The following is a 22,161-nucleotide window of genomic DNA, read 5'->3' on the forward strand; positions in this document are numbered from 1 at the left end:
ACTGTACTGGTAACTGTGGCCAGTTCATCAAGTTTTATGAGTCTATTGTGCCAAGAATTTCAATAGAAAAATAAATAAATAAGATCCAGGGACTAGGAGATTTCGAAGGGCATTTGGAAACAACTCCAGGTCTCAGCCACTCAGAGAGTCTTCTACTCTTTTCTAGGACCAGATCCATTTTGTGGAAAGAGCTCAGGCTGTGGAGCCGGGTGACGTGGTTTAAATCCCAGCTTCGCCACATACTATCCTGGGCCATCACTGGCAAGTCAAATAACTTCTTCCAGTCTCAATTTTGCCACCTATAAAATGGGAATAATAATACCTTAAGTGGGTTGTTATGAGGCAGATTGTTTTTTAAAAGTGCCTGCATGGGGCACCTGGGTGGCTCAGTCGTTAAGCGGCTGCCTTCAGCTCAGGTCATGATCCCAGGGTCCTGGGATCGAGCCCCGCATTGGGCTCCCTGCTCGGTGAAGAGTCTGCTTCTCCCTCTGCCTGCCGCTCCCCGTGCTTGTGCTCTCTTGCTCTCTGTTAAATAAATAAAATCTTAAAAAAAAAAAAAAAGTGCCCGCGCATAGTAAGTGCTCACTATCGGTCAGGTTGTGCCAGTAATTCTCCTCGTGACCATGGTGAAGTCTTCTTGATGTTTCTGGCTTTCGACTTTCTCACCTGAACAGGGGACAATGATCCCTGCCCCATATCTTTATTAAGGTGTGCTCAGGCTCACTTTGGGATGCAAAAGAGCAAAGTAAAAGCACTGAGGAGATGAGAGTGTCCCTCTGTTTCAGAGTGCAGTGAGGTCATAGGTCAGCTGTGATGCAGTAAAGGCACTGTTAGCATCACACTCCCTCCCTTGTCAACTTTGGGGGGCCCTACAAATTTAGTAGGGAAAAGGGACAGGGCTTAGAAGTATCACTGAAGAGGAAGGAAGGGGATTAGATGTATGTTTATCTTATTATTTATTTGCTTAAATGTCTAATGTCCTCCACTCCCCCCCATCCCCCAGCCCCCACGCCCCGGCTTCGTGAGAGCAAGGATGGCCCCTATCTTGTTTATGCTTTTGTCCCTAGTTCCTGATATGGTCCCTGGAACACGGGAGGCACTTAATAAACATGAACGCATGCATGGATGATGAATAAATGAATGGACCTCAGGAATCGAAGGAGGTCACTGAGGTCCAGAAAGAGAAGCAGCTTATTCAAGATGATTATTCACAGCTTCTCTTCCCCTCCTCCACATGACCTCCTGCTAAGTGAAAAAAATCCTAGAAAGATGGACACTTGGCGGCTGACAATGTAAACTGCTGGGGAATCTCCTTCACAGGGTGCCCGGATGGGGTCTGCGGTGGGGAGGATGTGCCGTGGAGGATGGGACTACGTGGCCCTAGTCTCCCGCGGACTGGTAGCCTAGCAACAACCTCTGGCTCAGCCAATCACCGCCAGGGGCCCCCCTCCTCCCGCCGCCAGCCCGGCTCCCCAGCGGCGGGCACCGAAAGCGCGGGTGGGGGTGGGGTGGGGTGGGGGTGGCGGTGGGGGGGAATCAGGCGGCGCAGCCGCCCCAGGGGAGACGGCGGCGAGCAGAGTTGCGTTCCCAGGAAAGCCCTACAATTCTCGGAGTCCCTGAGTGGAGCCCCTGGGAGTCTGCTGCTCCTACCTGGTCCCTAATTGCAGGCTGAATTATAGGCTGCATTTCCCTGTGGGCATATCTTGACTGCCCAACTGCACTATAATAATAAAAATTATTATTATCTTAACAACAGTCTTTCACCCAAGCGGGTTTTCACGCTTACAATCTCAGTTTATCCTCACAGTGACAGCGAGCCCCCGAGGGGTAGTGACCATGGTTTATTCGCCATTTTATTTCCATTCCCCACACTGCAGGGGCGTTGATTGAAAAACAGTTTGGCTTGAAGCAGCACTGTTGCAACCGGGAGATCCAGAGAGACCTTCTGGGGCAGCGATTTTTCAGTCGGGGAGCCTTTGTTCAAAAGAAATCTCAAGTGGAAATCCAATACATAAAACAGCTAAAAGCAGGGCTGTTCTAGGTTGAAGCCAAGTGGGGTCTCAGACCCTGCCGGGTCGCCCCATCCCAGCCTAGGAAGGTGGCTGTTGAAAGCACCACCTTGAAACTCCTGAGATGTTAGGAGCCTAGGTCAAAATACGAAACCAGACTAATTCTCTCATTTTGCAGATAAGAAATCGAGCCCAGAATGAAGAATAAGCTCCATAAATACGGCCGGATGACTGAGTGGTTGGATGGATGGAGAAATGAATAAGGGTGGATATACCCTAGGTCACACAGTCTATGTTAACAGAAACTGGAAGTAGAATGTATGAGAAAACTCACATTTTTCTACTCTGTTCTGAATGTAATATAGGCTTTAGCCAAAGGCAAAATAACTCCGCCCTAGTAAGCACTGAAAAAACAAAACAAAACAAAAAAACCCAAACCGCCAAACCAATACTCTTCTACCAATAACAATCTTTCACGCAGACCTTTTTCTAACCCTAAGAGTTTACTACAGAATTGGCTTTAAAAGTTCATATCGGTTTATATCAGGTTGCCATGGAAACAGCAGTGTCTCCCACTGTGCCTCACCTGGGTTCCTATCCAGGTACCCGTGGGGCTCTTTCCAGCATCCGGCCCCTGCGTGCCTCTCCCCCAGAATCCGGGCACAATCTCCCCAACTTTCCACTGAAGGATCTGTTGATCACCTTGAGATAAAACAGGCAGAAAGGTAATGTATCTAGAAAGTTCTCTGGAACCTCAGAATGTTCTGAGGGCCATTGCCCCTGCTCTTTTCTCTCTGTTTTCTTTGGTGGACCCAGAAGTCTCTTTGGGATCCTGCTCCAAGGTAGAAACCAATATTGTCCCCTTTCTAGGCTCTGGCCTCTCCTACTCTCCAGACCCTCCCTGCATTACTGAGGGGACCCCCCGGGATAAAGCAAGAGCTGTGAACTAGTCACCCTCTAGTCTTAAAAGCTGTTTCTGTTTTGTTTTATTTTGTTTTTGTTTTGTGTGTGTGGGGGGGGGTGGTCAAGAGACCTCCAAGTGAGTCTTTGCTCTACAGACCGAAGGCCATCTCTGAACATCTCCTCATTCAAGATATGCTCAAGTTAGGGTGCCACCGCAGAGGAACACCCATGCCTCTCTCTTCCACCACCATGATAACGAAAGCTCATTTCTGCTGACTGTGGATACTCTCTGCCCCAGCTGCCCAAGACTTCGGATGGTCAGGTCTGTTATCTACATCTCTCTCCATCTAGGTCTTGGAGTCCTGAAGCTCTTTTAAAACCACAGTGTCCTAGTCTCTCCCCGCTGCTTACTGGACTTACCACGTTTGCTACCACCTCCTGGTATCTCCCTGACACTGGCTGCTGTGCCAGGCTCTGGACGCCTTGTTGTCTTGTCCCATCTTCACGACACTCCCCTGAGAACAGGGAGAGACCTACCCCTTGAGGTAGGTACTCTAGTTACCTCTTCACAGATGAGGAAACAGAGGCTCACCAGTAACTCACCCAAGGTCACACAGCTGGAAAACAGCAGAGCTAGGCCTCCACATCCTGAGGGCCCCCAAGCCAGTGTTCTTTCCACCACAGGTGGCTCCCTTCACCAGGGACACGCCCTCCGCCTCTCAGAGCCTCTGTTTCCCACTGTGAGGCAAGGGGGTGGTTCCACGAAGGCTCTTGGTATCTGCCTTTCTAGGACTTAGTTTAGGTACACCTCCTAAGGTCCTAAGGGCTCAAATGTCCCTGGGAGACAGGAAGACTCTCTTTAGAGCAACAGAACCCAAATCACATCTTCAAACATATGCTCTTCTATCCCCACACCCAGAGCCCCTCCTCAGGACAGTCTGTCTCATCTCTCCTGGGTAAACACAAGTGCATAATCCTGCTTATTTCCCTTCTATACACACCACTTTTTTTTTTTTAAACCATGCAGACCTCACCTTTAAGCCCCGCTTAAGATCTGGGCCTCCTCCTTGAAGCCCTCCCTGCTCACCCCCACTGTTTGCTCTCTGTCTCCCCTTACTGTCCACAACCATTTATCTCAGGCTGTCTTGAGTGGCCTGCCCTGTTTTTCTGGCTAGCTGCATCCCTTGAGGACAGGGCCTGTATTAAGAATACCCTTCTCCCACATGATTCCCTAGCTCAGTGTTGAACACTTAGTAGGTGTTCAAGAATGAATAAATACACTAATGTCCCGCAAGCAGGGACTATTTGTTTTGTTTCCCCATTATGGCCCCAGCACTTATTCAGTACCTGACACATTGTAGTAAATAAATGTTTGCTGAATAAATTAATAATGAATGTTTAACAAAATGAATGAATGAATGAACTGAAGAGGGAGATCAAAGAATATCTTTTCTACTGGGCTGTTAGGAATCTTTCCAACTGGTAGTCAGGAAGGCGAAACCTTCAGTGACTCACCCTCACACCGGGGTTGTGAGAAAGCAAACCACAGAATAGTTTTCTCTGTCAAGCCTGGTCCTAACTCTTGCCCGCACATTGATGGACACAAGGTCCTGAGCTGAGATTGAGGAGGAGATTCTTCCTTATGTGGTGGTTTCATGAGGACAGAGTTGGAGCAATGTGTCAACTCCTGACTCAAATGGGAGTCAAACTGGTCTGGAGGTTTATCATTTGTTTGCCTGTTTTCCCTATATAATTGGAAATGGAGCTCACTACCTTTGCTGAATTAAATCCCAAAGTGAAGCAAGGAACACAACACTATCAATACTGAGTGAGCAGGTTTAGAAATGGATCCGCCAACCAAAAACTAATGATGTAATATATGGTGATTAACATAACAATAAAAAAATTAAATAAAAAAAAAAGAAAGAAATGGATCCACCAAATGCCGTGAGGGATCCTGGATTAGATCCTGGGACAGAAAGAGAACATTAGTAGAAAAACTGGCAAAATATATCATGAATAGTAATGTACCAGTGTTGATGTCTTAGTGTTGACAAGTGTACCATAGTTATGAAGATGCTCGCTCACATTAGGGGGGAACTGGCTGAAGGACATATCAAACTATCTGTATGGTCTCAGCAAACTTTCTGTAAATCTAGCAATATTCCAGAATTGAACATTTATTATAATTGAAGTAAAACAAACAAACAAACCACAACAAACACAGATGACCAAGGCTGTTAGGCACACAGAGCCTGCCACTCAACAGGGGCTCAGTTAACGCCTGCTGTTGTTGGGGGAAACGGATTGCAGGATGTCAACCGCATGAGTTGTTTCCTAAATTGTTAAATGTTTCTACTGTGTACCCAACACATTCAGAGTTTGACTAGATTTGCCATTCAATTCTTTTCAACTTAAGAGTTGAGAGGATTGTTTGGGGAAAAGAAACCTTTATCCACTTGGCTGGAAAGGTTAAACATGTAAACACATTTTACTTTGATTGACTTAAAAGACACTGATCTCAACATGGTAGTTGGAGTTACAACCATCACCACGCAGTGATGTCACTTCTACAGCATTTTATAAAAAGTCCTTTTTGCATTTATTATGTCATTTGATCCCACTTTCTTAAGCAATGTGCAAATAATTGCTTGGCCACAGAGTTTGGCAGGAAAGCTGTCGAGGTGCTTGCAAAGCAACATCTGAACTGGTGATTTAAGAGGATGGAGAAGGTAGAAATTAAGAAAGAGCTCAGTCTTGGCTGTGCTGCATAAACCCTGTCAAGTTTATCTAATCTCTCTAAATACCTGTTTCCTCCTTTCTAAAATGGGTATAAATACAGCATCTGCCTTGTGGGGTTGTGAGAGAATTAGAGTAAATGATTCGTGCAAGACGTTGAGCACAGTACCTGGCACATTCTAAGTGCCTGGTAAATAGCTGTTAATAGATGGCATCAGGACATGAATCAGAGCAGAGTGAATTTTTATAGGAAATGTTGCCATCTCGGGCAGATAAGTAACTGGAAATGATTTCCGATGAAGACATTTTGATTCTGAAAGCGCACCTAGCATCCAGGACCAAACTCCAGGTTCCGTCTGGGAGGCGCACACACATATGCGCATGCGTGCAGGTGCGTACGCATGCAGGGACACATACGCACGCACGCCCAGGAGAAAAATGGAGGTTCCCATTCCGGTCTTAAAGAACTTTGGTGAGACTTTCTGCTCCAGCAGTCCAGGAACATTTCCAGCTTCAGGAATAGGAACAACAACAACAACAACAGAGAGCCTGATACAAAAATCGTGAGACATGGTTGAACTCACAAGAAAGTAGGGGAACAAATGAAGGAACTTGAAAGGCAGCGCCAGCAGAGAGAAAGCTGACGATGTGGTTATCAGACCAGAAACGGGCAGGGGCAGAGGCTGTGGTCCTGGGCTGTGTGAGGGGCACTGAGACCGCTGCTGAAAGCCAGGATGCTCCAACAACTGCTGGACCAGTGAAAGGTGCCAGTAGCTTATCTCTGCCCAGGGCTCTGGGTGAAAAAAACACAGGCTCCCATAAAAATTCAAAGCCCCTTGCCTACATTACCTGTGGTTTAGAGTTTGAACTGACACAACCTACCAGGGTAATTATCATGAGAATTGATCCTGAGTTGGTGATAACCCTGGGGTGCCTGGCCAGGGCCAAGGTAAACCAGCTCAGATGGGTCCTGCCACTGCCCAGGCCACACAGAATTTCCAGGAAAGCTAAGTCTTTGTGCACATGGGCTCACAGTTAAAATATTAAAAATATTAATTGGACCAGGTGGTTGTCTAGTAATCTTTGTTTTAATAAGTTTAACAATGAAGGACATTCTTCAGTGAAGTTTGAAAAAATGCTGCTTTACTTATGCTTTTCTATTTCAAGATAGTTTTCTTTTTACTTGTTCTTCCATTCACTCAGCCTTCACTCATCAAAGACTTATTTTGTGACTAATATTTGCCAGGCACTGTGCCAGGAACATCCATGACTTCTTTTGTCCCTCACTGCAATGTCCAAAGGATGTGCTCCCACCTCCCCCCGCCCCCAAGTTAGAGATGGGAAAACCAAGGCCGAGGCAGGTCACCGGCTGGCCAAGGACCCACTGTGATTAGTGGCAGAGCTGAAACACCTGCTCCAGCCTCCTCCTTCCTGGGAGCTTTATTCTCACCAACCTTGGGGTGTCTTGTTCCTCGATTGAGTGACAAAGACAGGCGCATGGGTGACTGAAGAAAGGAGATACCAGAGCCAAGTTTCTCACAAAGCAGTCTCGTCCTCCCAGCACAGGTCCTTGAGGCCCCAATGGGCCCAATGCCTGGAACACACCTGAGCCACCTGCCAATGACCATAACTTCAGCCATGCTTGACTCCAGGGCCTCAGGAGGCCTTTGGTCACTGGGATGGCAGGAGTGGCCTGAAGCAGCACTGGTCCAGATGTGGGAGGCAGACCAACACACCTGTAGTGGACTCCGTCTCCATGGGAGGGGGCGTGCTGGGTCCTGCTGTGCCCAAGTATGTGGGGCAGGGCCTGTGCTGCTCCTCTATCCCTCTCATGGACTTTGCAAGGTCCTTTTAAAACCCATTTCTTGTCCAGGACAGCTTGCCTTCCTTTCTGAGAATTCAAGTGCATTTGTGCCATACGTCTCTCAGCCTGGAACGTTCTCTCTGAGCTCACGTGGCTCCTCCTCCCTTCCTTCTGCCTCTGAGAGGCCTCCCCTGAGTGCGCACCTGAAACTTCACCATTTAATCATTGACCACACCCTTCTCCTGCTTTATTTTCTCCTTGGAGCATGCATGCTGATGTTTTTCTATGGGTTTGGTTATTTATGGTTTGATTTCACCAAGACAATGTCAACTTCATGAGGGCAGAGAGCTGTTTTGTTCACTGCTGGATCCCTAGGACCTAGAATGAATGAATGAATGAATGAATGAACAGTCTATTTTATCACTGTAATTCATCCAGAATCTGGCCCTCAATCTCTTTGCACATTAAGTGGATTAGATTCAAACAGTGGTCTTTTTTTTACTTAAAAAAAAATCACTGGAAAATTTCCTCTAAATGAAATTTTAAAAAGAATGGACAATAGCAGCACTATAATTTTTGAAGCGGGGGAAGGTCCCGGGGCTTCAGTGTGTGTCCTCTCCCTGTTCCCTGATGCCCCCCTCCCCTCAACCTCTCTCCTTCCCATAGAACTTTAGGGTTTCTCGGAACACAGTTTGGAAACACTGGCTTAAGCAAGGTCTGCCTTCAACCAGTTACTTCCTCTCCCAAAGTCTAAATACAATTATCTATAAAATGAAAAAGTTGGACTCAGTGACCTCCCTTCTATGAAATTCTAGTATTATAAGTCAAGTCATATCCGTAAGTGCAGAAAGTTATCTAAGAGTCAGGTAAACCCCAAAATAGAAATTGCAAAAACACATTCAATGTCATGCCTGCCAATGGCCAGCAGTCATCAGGAGTTTATCAAGCATTTCTTGCTTGACAAGCAGTTTGTGGAGCCATGGGACCCATAAGACCTCAGGTGGCTCAACCAATCTAGTTGATGAAATAAGACACAGCTTCTGAAACAATTATGACCGTATATCATCAAGTGCTAGACAGGTGGACAGATTCTGTGGGTAAACTAGAGATCGTGGAAAGAGATCCAATAGGGTACAATGGGAAGGTGTCTTGGGAGGAGGTGACATCTCTCGAGAGAAAACTGGAAGGTCATTTTAGGCAGGGGATGTAATGGGTGCCGTGGTGCCCTGCCCAGGCCCCATAGCAAGACTGAGGCACTCACACCCCCAGCTGCCAGGAGGGCAGCCCACTGATGGCTCAGAACTGAGCCCCTCCCCAGCCAACAGACTGGACTTGACCTGGTGGTTATGGAGTCATGGTCTTGGTCCCTGACAGGGACTGAGTTTTTCCATCATCGTCATATCTCCAAGTATGGTGGTTATGGCAGAGACTGCTGGTTATCCCCACCATCCATTCTCTTCTTCTTCCTTTGTAACTGAATCTATGATTTTTAGCTGGACACATGGCTTCCCAGAATAAAGTCTATATTTTCCAGTCTCCCTTGAGGTCAGGTGTGGCCCTGTGACTAAGTTCAGATCCATGGGATGTAAGGTGACATGATATGTGTCACCTCCAAGGCCTGCCCTCAAAGGGAAGAGGTGTGCCCTCCCCAACTAGCTGGAATGAAGACATTGTGGGGAGCCCTGCTGGACTGTGAATACCACAGTGGAGGAAACCTGGGTCCTAACTCTGTGGAGCCACCACACCAGCCTTGGGGGGCTGGAGTGCAAAGACCACATGCGTGAGTCTTCTCAATGCTCTTCTGCCTTGCTGAAGCCTCTGCTGTCCCAACCAAAGCAATCCCTTGTTTGCAAAGCTTGTTCAGAGGGACCACTGTGATTCCCAGAGCCAGGCCATGGAGAGGGGGAGCCAGACACTATTCTCCCCCATTGTACAGTAACTGAGCTACAGCTCAAGGTGTCTTATCCAAGGTCACTCACTGCTGAGTGGGATCGTAGGACTAGAGGGAAAGGAGGGGTGGAGAGAGTTTGGATGTTGGGGTCACACCAGCTTTGCTTTGAACCCCACCTCCCTCCTTAATAAATCCTACTGTGAAAGACCATGTGAAAACAATGCATGTGGCCACAGCTAGGCTCTTAATCTGACCGCGGGACACTTTGGGCCTCAGAATCCCGAGAGCCTGGTTCCTAGTCAGGTGCTCTTTCCCATGGGGATTCTGGCCTCTGAGACAAGCGCTATCCTAGAGCTGGCTGTGGGAGCACGAGGGGTTCAGTGCCTGATGGGAATCAGGATTCACTCTCAGAGGAGGTGACGTCTGAGGTAGGCCTTGCAGGATGGGGAGACGTTCCATAGGGACGGCATTCTTGTGGAAGCAAGAAGAAAAGCTCCCAAATCCAGGCCTGATCTTGGGCCCCACCCTTTTAATATTTTATTTAGTGGTTTGGGTGTTTGGGGCAGTGGGGGTGGGGGTGGGGAGGTCAAGGCTATCATTGTTGAGAAGGCAGAGTGAGAGGTATTGGGAAATAATTACTTCTAGAGGCCAAAACAAAGTCACTTGATGAGTTCAGCTAAATGTCAGCTCCGTCCCCTGGTCGCTCCCCTCACCCACCGGGAGGAGCTGGGAAGCAGCTTGGGAAGCAGGTGCCTGCCCCTCAGTATCTGGCTGCAAGCAGATCAACGAGCCCTGTTCCCTTGGGCTTCCTCGGGCTCCCAGTCCTTATCTGCACAGAGACACTTGTTCCAGAACACTGGCGCAGAAAACAGAGCCTGGTGAGGCTACACGCAACTTCCACATGAGCTTAAAATCATTACAAAACAAAAAATATATAAAAAAACAAAACAAAGCAAGGCGGGGCGGAGAGTCTGTGGTTGAAACCCAGTTGGTGAATGCTGATAACTACTGAAGTTATAGGATGGGTCTTTGGGAGTCCATGATAGATATTGCCCTCTTCAACATGTTTGAAATCTTTTCGTTAAAGAAAAGTTATTAGTAAGTGTTAAAAATGTACTTGATCTTAGCTAAAAGGCCAATAAGGACTGGTATGGAGGACATTAGGAGAAGGAAGGGAAAAAAGAAGGGGGGGGGAATCGGAGGGGGAGACGAACCATGAGAGACTATGGACTCTGAGAAACAAACTGAGGGTTCTGGGCGGGGGGAGGGGGGATTTGTCAGCCCGGTGATGGGTATTAAGGAGGGCACGTACTGCATGGAGCACTGGGTGTTATACAAAAACAATGAATCGTGGATCACCACATCAAAAACTAATGATGTATTGTATGGTGACTAACATAACATAATAAAATAAAATTTAAAAAAAAATCACAAGTAGTTAAAAGGAAAAAAAATGTGTTAAAAAATGTACAAAGGTTTATAGCAGCATTATTCATAATAGCCCAAAGCAAAGACAACCCAAATGTATACCACCTGACAAATAGGTAAATAAAATGTGTTATATCCACACAATAGAATATTATTCAATAATAAAAAGAATGGGGCGCCTGGGTGGCTCAGCCATTAAGCGTCTGCCTTCGGCTCAGGTCATGATCCCAGGGTCCTGGGATCGAGCCCCACATCGGGCTCCCTGCTCAGCGGGGAGCCTGCTTCTCCCTCTCCTTCTGCCCCTCTTCCTGCTGTGCTCTCTCTCTCTCTCTCAAATAAATAAATAAAATTAAAAAAAAAAGAAAAGAAAATACTTGTTGAAGGAAGGGAGGAAGAAAGGAGGGGCATGCCGTGTAGTTTTTATAGGGGGAAAGGTGCCAAGTAGTAGCTAAAGCGGAGATGGGGTTTTAAGTCCACCAAATCCCCATTCTTTAATAAGAAACAATTTTATTTTTCAAAATTATGCAACTACACCTGGGGGCAGTTTCCCAGACCCACTTTTGACCAGATTGGAAATTCTGAGTCGCCCCCACCAGTTGTCACAAAGACCATCTATCCGCAGGTAAATGAATGAATGAATAGAAACCTTTACTGCACCACTAATGAAAACCAGGCACCGTGCTAAGTGTTTTTACAAACATTTTCACGTACCCCAAAGTGGTCCTATCACAGGGCTTGGCACACATCTCCAGAAGGTGGACCCATTGCTGCCTCTGCTTTCACAGGAAAAAAACAGGCAATCTCAGGGCAGCAAGCTCACTGGAACAAGAGGAGGGAGTGTGACCAGAGGAGAGAGGCCCCACAGGCCACATGTTGAAGAATTTTTTTTTTTTAAGAGAGAGAGAGCATGCGCACATGAATGGGGGAAGACAAGAGGGGCAGAGGGAGAGGGAGAGAGAATCTTAAGCAGGCTCCATACCCAGCACAGAACCCAGCGTGGGGCTCGATCTCATGACCCTGAGATCATGATCTGAGCGAAAATCATGAGTCGGAGGCTTAACCGACTGAGCCAGCCAGGCACCCCAAAGAATTTTTTAAAAAAGAGACAAACCTCTGGTTATGTGGAGATACAGTGATTGTTTACATATAAAATATGAAATAATCTACCAACAAACTTCTGGAACTATTAAAAATGTTCACAAGTTTGCTCAAAACAAGATCGATATGCAAAAACAATCAACATTCCTCTATATCAACAGTAATCGGTTAGATTAGAAAATGCCATTGGAAAAAAGAACCCATTTTTCATAGCAACAAAGGCTAATAAATCCAATAAAAGATACAGAATCTTTATTGAATGACATAAAAGGCCAGAAGAAATAGAGAGAGAGACTATATTTATAAATGGGAAGATATAATTTCAATTAAAATCCCAACAGAGTTTTTTCACAAGGAGGAAAGAAGGGTCATGAATAACAGAGGTAATACTTGAATAATAAATCAAGAAAGGAGCAGAGGAGAGGGATGGCCATTTATAATAAGGCTACGGTGATTAAAACAGCGAGATGTGGTGCAGCAATACACAAATTCACCAGTGGGAGGGAAGAGCGACTCCAGGGACAGACCCTTGAGAATCCAGGAGCTTGAATAAGCCACAGGGAGCATCTCAAACCAGGGTGAAAAGGGTTGCTTATAAATGTGGTGAGGAAATTGGTAATCATGTGGCAAAACAATGAAAAAATTTTTATTTCTACCTTAAACTAGCCACAAAATAAATTCCAGCTGGATTAATTGAAGAGCAAAAAATCCCAGAACTTTTGAAAGGAAATATAGAAGATATAATTGTAACAAAGTAAAGATATTAAAACGGAAATTGTAAGAGGAAAAGACTGATACATTTGACTGTGCTTCAGACTGAAATTTTCTGAATGACAAAAGACATCCCCAAAATAAAAAAACAAGCCATGCAGTGAAACAGGAGAGCAGCAATGCTTATAACTGACGCATGATTCGCGTGCAGGCTATATAAAGAACATCTGCAAGTTAAAGAGAACAAGGTAATGGTTGGAAAAGAAAACAGGAAAAGTTAGAGCAAACAGGCAAGTCACAGAAGAGGGCGCACAAGTAGGCAATAAATACACAGATAACACGTACGATAAAAACATGCTGAACATGACTACCAATCAGGATATGAAGATTAAACAAGCAAAATAAAATGAGATATAGTTTCACATTCATTAGATTGACTTAGAACTTTGAAGTCTGACAGTTCCAGGAGCTGGTGACATTGTGGGGAGATTCGTACTTGTGTACACTGCTAGTGATTAAATTGGTACAAACACTTCGGAAGAATACTTTAGTCAGGTCTGGTAATGTTTTTTGTGTGTTTTTTTTTAAAGATTTTATTTATTTGACACAGAGAGAGAGAGAGAGAGAGAGCTCAAAAGCAGGGTGGGGGCAGCAGAGGGAGAAGCAGACTCCCTGCTGAGCAAGGAGCCCGATGATCCCAGGACCCTGTGATCATGAACTGAGCCGAAGGCAGCTGCTTAACCAACTGAGCCACCCAGGCGCCTCAAGTCTGGTAATGTTAATGTGAATGCATATCCTAGGAAAACATTCTATGTGGGCATGAGAGACATAAACAAGGATGTTCATTGCAGTGTTGCTGATAACAAAAAGGTGGCTGTTCCATCCACAGAATGGCTAGATGAGCCATGATATAGTCTTAATGGAATATATACTGAAAGAGGTAAAGATCCCAAAGAAAGTCAGGAAATGGAGTCCTGCTTCTTGCTCTGCTTCTGACTGATGACAGGGAGTTTCACAAGTCACTTGTCCCTCTTTGTAGAATGCTCTCCCCAGATAGTCTCGTGGCTCACTCCCTCACCCCCTCCAGGTCCAGGTGCAAATTCCATCTGCTCCGAGAGACTTCCCTGACCCTAGGATCCATACAAGCAGCATCTGCACTCCCTGTCACTGCTTTGTCAAGAAACAGAGTGGTCTAAAAGGTGAGGCCAGGGCTGCCTAGGTGGCTCAGTCAGTTAAGTGTCCAACTCTTGGTTTTGGCTCAGGTCACGATCTCAGGATCGTGAGATTGAGCCCCACATTGGGCTCTGTGTTCAGCACAGTCTCCTCCCCCCCCCAGCTCTCCCCCTTTCACTTGTGCACACCCTCTCTCTTTCTAGAATAAATAAATCTTTAAAAAAATTTTTAATAAAAATAAATAAATAAATAAGTAAATAAAAGGTGAGGCCAGACTGGGTTCTAATCCCAGATTTACAGCATGCTTGTTTGTATCATTTTAGGCAAATTAGTTAAACCTTCTGTGACTCAGTTTCCTCCTCTGTAAATGGAGGCGATTGTAGTTTTCACCTCAGGGGGTTACTATGAGGACTGGTTGAGTTAATATGCTGAAGACTTAGAACAGTGCCTGATATAAGGAAGTGCTGGTTAACAGTAAATTACGTGGCAGTTAACCCAAATGAAGGAGGCTGGAATGACATGGATAAATCTCATAAACAGGCTGCTGAATGAAAAGGGCAAGTCCCATGTGCATCCTCCTTGAACTCTCCTGATCACGGGCAGTGTGCGTGGTCCAGGCCTTCGTCACACCTACAGGGAGGTTTCCCCATGGGTTCTAGTGCCTCTCCCCTCAGCCTGTCCGAGTCCGTTTTTGACAGTATGGGTTGATCCGATTGAAATGAATGAATTCTGACAAGTCCTTGAATGCCAGAGGATGGAAACACCACTGACTGTCTCAGATGGTGTATTTTAAGAAGTCGCAATAAAGACATGAAGAGGTTGGGAGCAACGGAGCAGGTGAGTGACACAGATACCTGGATAGGGAGAGGATCCCAGAGGCAGGATGTCTCCAAGGGCAGGAGTTCTGTGATTCCCAGACAAGAGAGTGCGGGCTCTCACCCAGCTCCTTTCTGAAGGCTTGTTCTAGGGTCTATTGTGCGACTGAAGCATTAACTGCTACATTCAAAGAGGACTCTGGGCATTAAAAAAGATGTAGGGGGGCCAACAGACACATGAAAAGATGCTCCATGTCACTCATCATCAGGGAAATGCAAATCAAAACCACAAGAAGACAGCACCTCCCACCTGTCAGAATGACTAAAATCAAAAACACAAGAAACAGGGCGCCTGGGTGGCTCAGTTGGTTAAGCGACTGCCTTCGGCTCAGGTCATGATCCTGGAGTCCCGGGATCGAGTCCCGCATCGGGCTCCCTGCTCAGCGGGGAGTCTGCTTCTCCCTCTGACCCTCTTCCCTCTCATGCTCTCTATCTCTCATCCTCTCTCTCTCAAATAAATAAATAAATAAATCTTTTAAAAAAAAAAACACAAGAAACAGCAAGTGTTGGTGAGTGTGTGGGAAAAAGGGAAGCCTCATGTGCTGTTGGTGGGAATGCAAACTGGTGCAGCCACTGTGGAAAACAGTATGGAGGTTCCTCAAAACGTTAAAAATAGAATTACCATATGATCCAGCAATTCCGCTATTGGGTATTTACCCAAATAATACAAAAACACTAACTCACAAGGATATATATGCACCTCTATGTTTATTGCGGCATTATTTATAATAGCAGCCCAAGTGTCCATTGATAGATGAATGGATAATTAGTCAGCCATAAAAAAGAATGAAATCTTGCCATTTGCAACGATGTGGATGGACCCTGAGGGTATCATGTTAAGTGAAATAAGTCAGTCAGAGAAAGACAAATACCATGATTTCACTCCCAGGTGGACTTTAAGAAACAAAACAAATGAACAAGGAAAAAAAGAGACAAACCCCCAAACTGACTCTTAACCATAGAGAACAGGTGGTTGCCAGAGGGGAGATGAGTGGGGGATGGGTGAAACAGGTGAAGGGGATTAACAGCACACTTGTCAGGATAAGCACTTAGTAATGTATAGAATTGTTGAATCGCTATATTGTACACCTGAAATGGATACAACACTCTATGTTAACCATACTGCAATTAAAAAATGTTTTTAAGTGAAAAAAAAAAGATCCAGAAGGATCTAAGCACAGTGCTTAGAACTGGCTACAGGAGGGAGCGTGGGATTGGGGACAAAGCGGAGGCTTTGAAAAGAAAAACCCTGTATACTTTTGCATTGTTTGAATTTTTTACAGTGAGAAAGAATTTATAACTTGTGAAATACTCAAAGGAAAAAAATGATCTTGCCCATAAGTTACTCGGTGAATGGGCATCACTATTATTTTTTACAATGAAGACAGACTTCTCACCCAGCACAGAGGTCCCCAGGCAGGAAGGCAGCCCACTGGTACCCCTTCCTCCCGCACTGCTGCTGGCCCTTTGGCAAGTGTCACTGGCTCTCCCTCCAAAGTACATCCTGAACCCACCGGCTTCTCACTGCCCCTCAAGACCCCGCTACCTGTTGTGTTCATCCCTCGCTAGACACACACGCCATAGTCTCCCGCTAGTCTCCTTGTGGCCACCCTTCCCTCTCTAACTCAGTCTGCCCAGCAGCTGAGGTTCCTTAAAAGCCCCAACCAGGTAGTTGGCACACACCAAGCATTGCCATGTGCCAGGCACTGTGATAAACCCGTCTAGCTCAGTTAATGCTTTAACAACACTGGGAATTAGGTCCAGGTGGAATCTCCACTTCACAAGGGCAGAAACGGAGGCACAGAGCATTCAGTAATTTGCCCCAGGTCCACATGGTGAAATGGCAGAGCTGGGATCCAATCCACCCGGAGCACACGCTCTTCAACACCTCGCCACGTCACCCCCGTACAGCCTGCCAGTGCTCCTCAGCTCTCCCAGTGAAGCCAGAGCTGGGTGCTCTGGCTGCGAGGCATCGTGCATGCGCCATCTGACCCCCGCCTGCCTCTTCAGCCTTGGCCCCCACTCCCTGGCTCCCCGGCCGCTCATCCCCCTGGAACACTCTTTCTCCCATCTTCACATCACTCTGGTCTCTGTTTGAATGCCGCCTCCTCCAAAAAGGCTTCCCTGACCACTCCTTCTAAAATAGCCCCCACTTTATTGTCTGCTCCTTTCCTGCTACCATTTTATCCATAGATCTCATGGCGTCCTGAGGTGACATCATCAGTTTACCTGTCTGAATGTTTACTTTCTGTCTCATCTCTCTAGAATGTCTGCTTCACGGGGCGCACGGACTTTGTAAAGTAGCACAGCGAATGAATAAACGCACTCGAGGCAGCCTGTGAGGACGCCGGTCTAGCCCTGCAGTGTGGGACTACCGGGCTTGTGTCCGTTTCCCCTGCCCAGGAGGGCGCTTCTGCCCTCTGGCTCTGAGGTGGGGACCCCATCCTTCTTTCTGGGGCCCCGCACCAGCAGGAAAGAAGGTGAAGTGAGATCTCCCGGATTCCTTCCCGGTTTCTCCCCCTCCGGTTCATCCCCGTAGCTGCAAGGCTTCTACCTCTCCAGCCACCTGGAAGCTGAGCTGACAAACCTACCCCACCAAGGCAGTAAGGATGTGAAGTATTGCCCCACCCAGGGACAATAATATTAATACAGGCACTTTAAAAGAGGAATGACACTTCACCCCAGTGTCCGACTGTGTCATGGCATAACTTCGAAGACCAGGATGTTGGAGGAAAGCTACTGCCTTTCCCTCTCCCAGGCCCTGGTCCACAGAGCATCACAGAAGAGTGTTGAGGGAGAGGGAGAGATGGGTCCACACTCACCCAGTGGGTCAGAGGCTGGGACCCGGCTAACCCCAACCTCAAACGTCCCAGCTGCCTGCCGTCCCGCTCAAACCCTTCTCTTCATTTCCCACCACCCAGCAGGCCTGGCTCTGTTCCCCGAAGCGTCCCCAAGCGATCCTCGGGCTTCACTTTGAGGACTCTCCCCAGAGGCTCCCCCAGGGCACCCAGAACCAAGGCCTTACCCATTTCAATCCCGCAGATGACCAGAGCCGCGACCACCGCACCTGCTGACGTCCCAGCAAAGCGATGCGTGGTTTCCAGCATCCGGGGGGCCAAGTCTCGAAGGGCATCCACGGCCCCGGCCTGGTAGAAGGAGAGAAACCCACTGCCGGAGAAGGAGATGGAATGAGGAGTGTCTGGGTCTCCCTTGAACACCTGTTCTTCCATCTCCTCGGCCCCCCAGTGCTCGCCTCTCGGAAGCTGCTCTCCTGCTGGAGCTCAGGCCGAGCTGCCCTGCCGGCCCCGAGCTGAGAAATGGGCCGTCTCTCCCGTTGGCCGGGACACCCACGGGTGGTGTGCGCAGCCACTGCCTGGGCCTGCCGAGCTCCTCCAGGAGGCAGTGCCAAAGGCTGGTAAAAGGCTTCAGGCCCAGGTCGAGGTGCAGGAGGCACCCCGAATGTGTGAGCAGCGTCTTGGGCCTGCGAGCACCCCCCTGGCTTCATTGCGTGGCTAGATTCATCTCTGGCACAGACTCCTCAGCCCTTGGCCGGTGCCTCGTATGCCTAGCAGCGTCAGCAGCTACCACCCGGACCATCCCAAAGAGGCAGGCACTGCTCAGCCAGCCCTCAGCCCAGGAGGCTTTACACTGAGTTGCAAAAGCTCCACTGATGGTTATCAGGTGCCTCTCTCTCTGACACGCTGTGGCGGCCAGGGAATTATATGCGGGCCTCCCTCCAAGAGGAAGGTGTCCCCTCCCCCACAGGGCCCAGAGCCAGCAGGTTGGTTATGGCTTTTGAGGGGGACACACTCACACCACCCATGCCCCCGATGGCATCACCCCTCCCTGGGCTCTTTCCCCAGGCTCTGTGGGGCGTGTGGGGTGTGTTACACAATTGTTTTTATTTGTTCCTACGTAAGAACTTGGGTGTTTGCTCACATGTTAGGACTGGCCACGGGCAAAATTGCAAAGGAAGAGAAGTCAGGCTTCAGGGCCCCACCCACCACCGCCTCTCCATCTCTCCCCACCCTTTCTCCCCGGCCCTACCCTGACCCACTCACCTGTAGCACCCTCTCACCAAGCCCCAGACTTTCATGTTGTCTCCTAAGTACACGGGAAAAAAATCAGTCTGAAATCTAGATCATTCTAAGTGTTTGGAGCTTCACACTGCACGCTCTTCTAATGATAGATTTGAGATGGCAATATTTAACCCCAAGAATGAACAGCTTGGGAGGCCAGATATGGGGGCATCGGGGTCAGAGGTATGTTGGAGTCCAGAGGGCAAAGGAGGTGGTGCCTGGGGACCCAGGTTGGCTGCTGGTCATGCCCCCGCTGGAGCTGTGCACTGAGGCCCTGGGAAGGAGGCCGCTCCTCAGTCCACAAATTTCTCTGCCTCGGATGTCGCAAAGCTGGCAAGATCACACCTCTCCCCTCCCCCCAAGACCGTACAGTGGCAGGAGCAGAATTAGAATCGAGACACCAAGTCCCCCACTCAGTGCTCAGTCCAGCTCCACGCTCTGTTAGGACATGATGTCAATGCCTCCCCCGACGCAGGGAACTCCCATCCGCTCTTGGTCTCCCTGGTCTACCCTGGAATCCACAATGCGGGCGATGCCCAGGATTCAGTTAGGAGGGAGTTTTCTCTCTTGGGTGGATAGTTCCAGATGCAGAATTGCCTCCTCCATCTGGGAAGGGACCTTTTGATTAAATGTGTGTGTAAGAGGGAAAACGTGTGTGTCCGTGTGTGCGCACACGCAGAGAGTGGTATGAGGCTTCCCGCTTCTTTGGAATAAGACCAGCAAACGTGAAATAACCAGAGAACCACACGAGGCAGTCTGTAATTAAGGGCCAACTTGTGCGGGGCTGAGATTCCTGCCAGGAAAGTTAAGATACGAGGCTGAGTAGCGTGGGCTGGAAGCACCAGAGAAGCTAAATAGTGGGGCCGGGGCTTAGGGGATGTGAAGAAGCCGGAAGCTATAAAGATATGGCTGTAAAATGCCTGGCATGTGGTACATCTGTTATTATTAAAGGGTAGCAAGGGTCAAGGCTTCCGGAACAGATCGGTCTGGGAGATAAGGTGGAATGGAAAACGGGGTGGGAAGAGGAAGCTGTGATCCATTGGCGACACGCAAGAGGAGATGGCCGGGGGGCTCAGACCCAGCAGAGAGACCGGGACTGGAGGATGAGGGAAGAGACTAGCACTGTAGCCTTCTAGAGATGTTGGAGGCCAGGCCAGGAAGACGAGCTAATGAAGCCACGGCTGCAGAGACTCCCGTGACCAGGAGACCGGTGGGGTGAGAATGAGTCACTACGGAGGCCTCCGTTCCAGCCTGCGGGTCGGGAGGGGCAGGGCGGCCTTCGGCGGCCTTCGGGAAACTGCAGCCGCGCTGGGAAACTGGGTGGAGGATGAGTTAACTTTGAGACGTGTCTGAGAAGACGAGAAGACGTTGGAGCTGGAGACGGGGGGTGGGAAGGCTCCAGAGGGGGGGCAGAGAGCCCTGCCATTGAGGCAGCCGAGAAGGGTGAGCAGGCAGAGGAGGCTGGCGTGGAGCTATGTTGAAGAAAGACAACCTTGGACAAGTCCTCTCCTTCTAGGTTCACCTCGCTACCCCCAGTCAAATAGGAAGCAAGACCACCTTGCTCTACACAGGCTGCCGGAGCTCGAGAAGGCTGGGGCCCACCATCCTTTCAGGGGTGGTGCCTTGTCCGGACGCGGCCTCAGGCATCCCCCCTTCCCGGGGCTGGCTGTTGGATTAAGCTGCAGGCTCCGCGGAGCGCATCTGACGAGGGCCAGTGGGCCGCAGGCCTCGCCTGTCCTGGACCTCGGAGTTGAACAACTAAGAGGGTTCATCTCATTTCCCCTCGTTCCTGGCGTTATACTGAAAGCCCTAAGAGCTTCAAGGGGAGGCCATCAAGAAAGGATCTCATTCCAGCATCGCTGCATTTGATTTTTTTTAAGTCAGCTCATAATCCCGTCAGGGACTTTGAACTAAGTTAGCCCTGCCCATGTGACTCATCAGCTCCCAAGGCAGTCACGGGCAAGAAACGGAGACCACTTACCACGCACGATCCCAACAAGACAACCCAAAACGAATTTACAGAGGAACCCAGAGTTCCCATACGTATAAAATATGTGAAGCTGCCCAGGACACAGCTGTCAGGGAGAAAGACAGCATCTGGATTCTGGGTTAGCTTTTCACTGAGGGCGCACCACCCTCTGCTCAAATCTTGTAAACTGTTTATTTAGTGAAGAAACTGGTTGTTTCTTGAGGTGAGTGAGTATGAAGGTCACGGCATCGCCCATGAATAGTCTTGCCAATAATGTTTAACCTGAATCTAATTAAAACTTACTTTCCAGTTCACAGTGAACACAGAGTATGAAGGAAAAAGTGAAGAGTGCTGGGTGGAAATAACCAGACAAAGTGAAACTGTGGGAAGGGCTGGTAGCTCCTGTGGTTGCTACACGGCAGCCATTCCCCATCTACCTGTTCTCTGCCCACACCCCTATAAAGCAGCTGAAAGACCTGACACTTGATTTTCCAGCCCCTCTTGCATCTAGGAGCAATCATAAGATCCAATTGTTGTCAGTGAGAAGCAAGGGGAAATCTGCTGGTGGCTTCTAAGGAATACTTTGCTCTTTGGTAAAAGGAGAAAGGCACATAGGGAGAGCCCCTTTGGCTCCATCCGCCATTCTTCCTGCCTGAGATGATGCCCTGTGAGAACTCGATGTTTGGAGCTGTGACAGTCATCTTGTACCCACTGGGGAAACATGGCGGACACATGGAATGTATTAGTTACCTATTGCTGTGTCACAGATTGGCTATTGATAGAAAGCTCTGATGCCTCGCTACACCGACCCCTCCAAGGGGCTGCTCAGAAGAGGACAGGGTGCTTTCCCCAGAGCGAGATGCAAGAAAGTGAGAGAGAGGAAGAGGGAGAAAGAGAGAGAGAACAAGAAATAGCGTGAACCCAATATGGAAATTGTAGTCTTTTTATAACCTCATCTCAAAAGCGATACCATCCCTTCTGCCATATTCCACTGGCCACACAGGCCAACCTGGGTAAAATGTAGGATGGGTGTGAATACCAGAAGGTAGGAATTGTTAAGGGTCGATTTGGAGACTGGCTACCGCACCGAGGATGGCAAACGAATACGTGATCGACTCTCGGGGTATTCTCCATGTGGTGCAAGTGTTTACACCTTTTTCTAAAAAGTCAGCAATTTTTTAAAATGAGGCTTAGGGAGAGAGGAGGAAATCTGACACAACGGGGGTGGGCACAGAGCTTGCTAGCATCCTGTCATGTTGTCCTTTATACGACCTTGAGAAAATTAATGCAGCCTAAATCATAACTTCTCATGATGAAATAGCTCCCACATACAGTAAAGCACCAAAATAGAACAGCAAACATCCAAGTACCTACCAGACATTTTGAACAACCTTAACATTTCACCACATCTCGGTCAAATATTTGTTTGGCCTTAAAGGAGCAAAACACCACAGATGGAGGGGAAACCTCCTTTGAACCGTT

The 22,161-nt window shown here is 48.2% G+C and overlaps 1 protein-coding gene across 6 annotated transcripts in view; it reads right to left on the reverse strand.

Moving 5' to 3' along the window:
• Nucleotides 1-18,415, reverse strand: part of PNPLA1 (patatin like phospholipase domain containing 1) — a 44,269-nt gene extending 25,854 nt beyond the window's left edge. For 3 of the 6 annotated variants that reach the window (XM_027602669.2, XM_027602674.2, XM_027602668.2), the window contains exon 1: nt 17,657-18,415. In XM_027602669.2, the coding sequence (XP_027458470.1) occupies nt 17,657-17,861 (205 nt within the window). In that variant the 5' untranslated portion in view covers nt 17,862-18,415. Of the gene's footprint in view, nt 1-586; nt 731-2,595; nt 2,712-17,656 lie in introns of those variants that run through there. The other 3 variants (XM_027602671.2, XM_027602672.1, XM_027602670.1) reach the window with 3 other exon arrangements.
• Between the last annotated feature and the right edge of the window lie 3,746 nt (nt 18,416-22,161).

The sequence above is a fragment of the Zalophus californianus genome, chromosome 7 (genome assembly GCF_009762305.2).
Source record: "Zalophus californianus isolate mZalCal1 chromosome 7, mZalCal1.pri.v2, whole genome shotgun sequence".
Classification (NCBI taxonomy): domain Eukaryota; kingdom Metazoa; phylum Chordata; class Mammalia; order Carnivora; family Otariidae; genus Zalophus; species Zalophus californianus.